Here is a 5,925-nt window from a genome sequence, read left to right as displayed (position 1 = left end):
GGCCAAAAACAAGCCCCATCATTTTCTTTGGAGGCTTCTGGAGATGATAACAGGAGGGCTGGTCCTTTTTCTCCATAAGAGACATTTTGATGTTGTTTTTCTCTCTTCCCAAAGCCAAATTACAAACAGAGATCGTGCTCCGCTTGATGCTTCCACCTCAGTGCAATTATCACCAATATCTTAACCTGTAAAAATGAAATTATACTCCATCTGATGCATGTTGTTCATATATTTTTTGTGTATAGCAGTGTTCGCAAGTCTTTTGCACACAGATTGACTAAACCATTGAGATTATGATTTAATAAATACTGATTTGTATGCTATGCAGTGGATTTGTTTCTCTGTACGAGTGTCTGAAAATGAATGTAGTGTGAATAACTAGAAACTTGAGATGGAGGCTGTGACTCAAAACCTAGCATGCTGCCTACCTAGATGGTGACTCTGCTTAAGATGTCTGTTTTGTTAACAGCGAAATCGGCTCTCGAGGTTTAGAAATGGAGCCTGGTGAGTCAGCTGTGTGTTTATGGTGAATATGAATGAGGCGGTCTCAAAATATGTGTTTTATGTCTGAATGTGCTTTACACGCCAATAAGACCCATGTTTTGTGTGATTTTGTGGTTTATTCGTTTCATAATATAACAGAAATCGGTTACACTTTTTTTTTTTTAAGGTGTCTTTGTTACAGTGTAATTATACATTTCAGTATTGAGTAATATTAATGAACTACATGTACTTACTATAGGGTTAGGGTTTGGTTTAGGGTTTAGGGTTACTTGCATGTAATTATGCATCATTTATTGTTATTATAATAGTAAGGACATGTAACGTGTAACAAGGACACCTTAAAATAAAGTGTTACCCAGAAATCATTTGCAAGTAAGTGTGTAATAACACAGAAATAAGTACATATTTAAAATGACCAGTTCAACAAAGGTTGTAGCATTTCCTGTTTATTTCACTCACTTTTGGCATTTCATAAACTATAAATATTTTTGCTTTCAGTACAGTATTGTACATCATGAACCTACAAAATTATTACAGGCATATTTCACAAATGAAAACAATTTTATTGTGCTACAGTTTTTTTTGGCTTTTTTGTGAGGCTTACAGCCCCCTTAATTAGGGGGCTTTTTACCCCAAAATACTACCCTTTTACATATTTTTTTTTACCAGTTAACCACTTATTTAACCCTTACAACAACAAAAAAATCACTAAACTGAAGTCTTTTTTTCTCTCAAAGTTTTTGTGATAATGTCAGGGATTCTACATAATTATGCAATATTTCAAAGAAATATTTGTATATTTACAAATTTCTATTTAATACAATTATATAATACCATTGAAAAGTATGGGGTCAGTAAAATATTTTTTAAAGAAATTGCTGTTATTTTGTATGTACATGTTAATTTGATCAAAAGTGACCGTAAAGACACTTATAATACAAAAGATTATTTCAAATAAATGCCGCCCCCCCCCATTTCCATCCATTTAAAAGAATCCTGAAAAAAAAACAATTGTTTATACAAAAATATTAAGCAGCACAATAACATTGATAATAATAAGAAATGTTTCTTGAGCATCAAATCTGCATATAATAATAATTTCTGAAGGATCATGTGACTGAAGACTAGAGTAAAAGTGCTGAAAATTCAGCTTTGCGTCACAGGAATGAATTACATTTTAAAATTAATTCAAAGAGAAAATTGTTTATTATAAATTGTAATAATATTTCAGTTTTTACAGTATTTTGATCAAACAAATGCTACCTTAGTGAGCATAAGAGTCTTCTTTCAAAAAGAGTAAAATATCTTACCAACCCCAAATTTTGAATGTTGCTGTATATTTGATTAAATACAATAATATATCATTAATCATGTAATCATTCTATTGATCAGGAAATAGTGGCAAACAGGTGTTTAAGAAAGTGCTGTGGGATATTTGTTGCTATTTAGGGCTTTGGAGAAAAAAAAATCAATCATCTTTGGTCCCATTGTATGCTACAGAAACTAAATCTACTTTTAATACACATTTATAAAATGTCAACAAAATATTTAATTCTTAAAACCATGGTTATAGAAAATATAGGCATGTAACACACTTTAGACTCACTGAATGGCAAACACTGACTTTCAAGGATCTCAGCAGCAGTCCTTCTCTAGTCTGGTATAAACCTAAAAAATGGTTTCACAGCCTCCTTGAAAACATTCAGTCCATACACAGATTTTCCTCTGTTTCACCATGGAATAATCCATCCGTCCTGTGTTGCTGTGGCTATGAGAACTGTGATTGGCTGGTTGACGTACGGGCCCAAGCTCATCGGTTGGGCCTGATTCAGGGTGACAGATGCTGTTGGAAGGTTCTGGGTCGGATCATCATGCTGACCTTCCTCAGAGAGTAGTAATCTGAATCTTTCCAGGTGTACCACACGATACCATCTGGACCAAGAGGGTTCTTCCCCTTCAGCGAGTAGCGGCCGCTCTGTCCAACAGGATCACAGAACATCACTTAGACATCATCAGAGATCCTTTAGCTTCTGATTTGCACTTTTTAAGTCTATGCATTTATTCATAAAGAGAAAGACTTGGACACACCTTTTATCATCAGTATGTTTTTCTAAATTAAAATTCATTTTGTTAATTTTGTGTGGTTAAAATGTGTAGTTGATGTAATAGTCCTGAACTTGAATGACAAAATATTTGTCATATGCCATAATTGACATTTTTATGTAACTAGATAAATAATACAATGTAATATAACCAGCTTGCAAAAACCATTTTGTTGTTCAAGTAGCAAGAAATTCATATACATGAAATTATATTACAGAGAGGACTTTTGTAGACCTTCATAACTTTGTTAGGTCAGCATGTTTTAATGTTCAGGTCACTTGACCCTTTGAACTTTGAAAAATTAATTTAAAGAGTCATAACAACTGTTTTAAAAAGTAGTAAAAACTGAGGTTTTCAAAACACAAAAACAACAAGAATACATTTCCAATAACCTAAACCCAAAGCCATAAAAAAATTAGTACCTAAAATAAATGTTAACTGAAATAAAATAATTAAAAAATGAAATTTATTTTATTATATCTAGTTGTCGAGCCAACATTTCTCATTTTTGTTTAGGTTAATGAAGTACTAAAACAACTAAACCAATAAATAAAAAAAAACGAACAAAAACTATATATAGGCATATTTAAAAAAAAGTGAAAAACACAACAAAATTACAAAAACTAACTAAAATGAAAATGAAAACAGAAAATATAAAAATAAAGTCTAACTCAAAATATTGATAAAACTATAATAGTATATCAGTGATACTAAAATAACCCTGCCAAAAACTTAAATGTAACTACATTAAAAAAAAAAAAACTTTTTACAAACATGCTAAAATATTACACACTTGCAGGTAAAATGACAATTTATGAAATTTTATTTATATTTTTAAATGTAATATATATTTTATTTATATATGAAATTATTATTATTTTATATAATATTATTAAATTATTCTTCATTTAGCAGCATTTTTTATTATCTATTTCATTTTTTTTATTACATAGGCAAACCAGGGGTTCAGTGCCTAACTCAAAGACAACAGTAACAGCTCACGATTCACTCACTTCTGGGCCTTAAACCTGCAACCTTTGTGTCTATAACCAACAGGCCACATCATACCTTGTAGTAGATGCCATTGAGGTTTGCGTAGAAACACTGGTTGTACCACCAGCCAGCGTGGGAGATCTCGGCACAGATGTTGCCCGTGTCGGCTGTGCTGAAGCTCTGCTTGTCATGGTACCAGCTGAAGGAGTCCTCCACAGTCCCGCTGAAGCCCGACACACGCAGACGGTACTGAGTGCTCTCGTCCTCCACACTACAAACACACATCAAGTGTATGGAGTGTTCATCAAGTGTTTAAAGTGTTTTCAATTACAAGGCCAGCTGTTTAATCACTATTAAACATTGTGCATCCGTTTGAAGTCCTTCCAGTCAGTCAGTGATGGATGTTCCTCACCTGAAGCTCTGATAAACAGCATGTTTGTGTTTCCCGCTCCAGTCCTCCAGGTCGATACGGAGCATATAGTCTCCCTGACTGCTTAGGTCATGGATGTGTTCATTTCCCAGCCAGTATTCGGTGTGCAGGTCTCCAAATCCTTCTTTATACTCCTTCCAACTGCGGTCAAAGTTCACAGAGCCATCTTGCCTACGCTGGATCACAGTCCAGCCGCCACCTGAGACGTACATTATGCATGGGCTCCAATTATGACCATGTTTTTATTAGGAAGGAAATGTAAAAAGAGTATACGTGCAAGCATTCAACAATCAAATCTCTTTTTGTGAGTTTAATGCACATGCCAAGTCATTTGGTTTTCATCTTATGACCACTGCAATTATGCCTATGGTCAGGAAGTGTTTTGTAGGTCATCAAAATGATATTTGCACATCCTATTTTAAGCTTTAGAAGGTTCCTCATGTGCCCCAACGGTGCGATTTCAGCACAAAACCGAAGTCTTATTAGACATAAAAGATAAGTAATTTAGATGTTCATTATCAGAGTTTCTTTTGCTACGGTTTTGAAAGTCTCTCTACATTTTCCTGTAAATTATATAAAAATAACCCAATGATTCATCCACAACAAATTTCCAGCAAAACATTTCAACATAGAGGACAGTAGGCCACAACGATAAGCATCATACTTTCACTGACAACATTTAAAGTGGCCCCACAAAAAAAAAAAAAATTATCTTAAAGGGGTCATATGATGCTGCTAAAAAGAACATTATTTTGTGTATTTGGTGTAATGAAATGTGTTTATGTGGTTTAAAGTTAAAAAAACATTATTTTCCACATACTGTACATTATTGTTTCTCCTCTATGCCCCGCCTTTTTGAAACGCGTCGATTTTTACAAAGCTCATCGGTCTGAAAAAGCGAGGTGTGCTGTGATTGGCCAGCTATCCAATGCGTTGTGATTGGCCGAATGCCTCAAGCGTGAGACGGAAATGTTACGCCCCTCACCATACTGTGATGCCGTGTCCCGGCCGGAGCGACGAGACATAAACATTAAAACCCATTACAAACGAGGCATTTGTTGCATCCAGTGGGGACATAATTACTGATTATAATGACTTATACTGTCTTTTTACGCGTTGTGTTGCATTGCGCCGCGTACAACTTAACCACTGATTTGTAGTCGTGTCCTCTTTTGGAAGACCAAACAAAGTAGTTTCGCTTTCACAACGAAAATCACAGCGGCCTAGAGTGAGGGGAAGCCCCGGCTTAGCGTGCTCTGAGCAGTGGCGTGGCCACAAGGGTGGCAACTGCCACCCTTAAAAGTAGCTTTGCCACCCCAAAGCAGCGTATGGGATCAAAGTGCATTGAGAGTGGAGCAGCATGATTTTAACTGAAGCGGGGATCTTTTGAAAGTCGAAGAATTCTGGTTTTCGCTCGCTCTCAGAGTGCTCCACTACCGCTCAATCACTAGCACAATTAATGCCATAACTATAGCCGTTCTAAACTAGTTCTGCCTACAAGGATTGTACTGCACGCACACATGTACAGACACATAACGGATCACTCACACACAGAAACAAAAAATATTGTCAACACTGCCCTGTGATTTGTCAATAAAAATGCTTAGAAACAGAAAAGTTATACCGAAAATGTATTTGTGTTTTGAAGTAATCAAAATCCACAGCTTCACTATTAGTAGAGAGACGTTGCACAGACAGGCAGGACTAATTTACACGTAATCGCGCTCTCACAAATGCATTCAAATAAATGTAATTTTACTGTGCTTCTATGTATCTGATTTAATAACCGATAAAATAACTGACGAAAATGTAGCCTACTATCATTTCATCCTTCCAAACAAAATTCACACTTCAAAAAGCTGCAATGACAGATTTAACTTTTAATTCTGATAACC

The 5,925-nt window shown here is 35.2% G+C and overlaps 1 protein-coding gene across 1 annotated transcript in view; it reads right to left on the bottom strand.

The window, feature by feature from the left end:
- Positions 1-1,836: 1,836 nt before the first annotated feature.
- Positions 1,837-5,925, bottom strand: part of LOC107678840 (fibrinogen-like protein 1) — a gene marked incomplete at its 5' end in the record, with an annotated part of 10,361 nt that continues 6,272 nt past the window's right edge. The window contains 3 exons of the mRNA XM_016474259.1: positions 1,837-2,479; positions 3,676-3,871; positions 4,013-4,229. Of these exons, the coding sequence (XP_016329745.1) occupies positions 2,333-2,479; positions 3,676-3,871; positions 4,013-4,229 (560 nt within the window). The remainder of the gene's footprint in view (positions 2,480-3,675; positions 3,872-4,012; positions 4,230-5,925) is intronic.

This window comes from Sinocyclocheilus anshuiensis, unplaced genomic scaffold, assembly GCF_001515605.1.
Source record: "Sinocyclocheilus anshuiensis isolate Anshui unplaced genomic scaffold, SAMN03320099.WGS_v1.1 scaffold1049, whole genome shotgun sequence".
Classification (NCBI taxonomy): Eukaryota; Metazoa; Chordata; class Actinopteri; order Cypriniformes; family Cyprinidae; genus Sinocyclocheilus; species Sinocyclocheilus anshuiensis.
The sequence above is the reverse complement of the archived record's forward strand: the minus strand, read 5'-3'. Positions and strand labels throughout refer to the sequence as shown.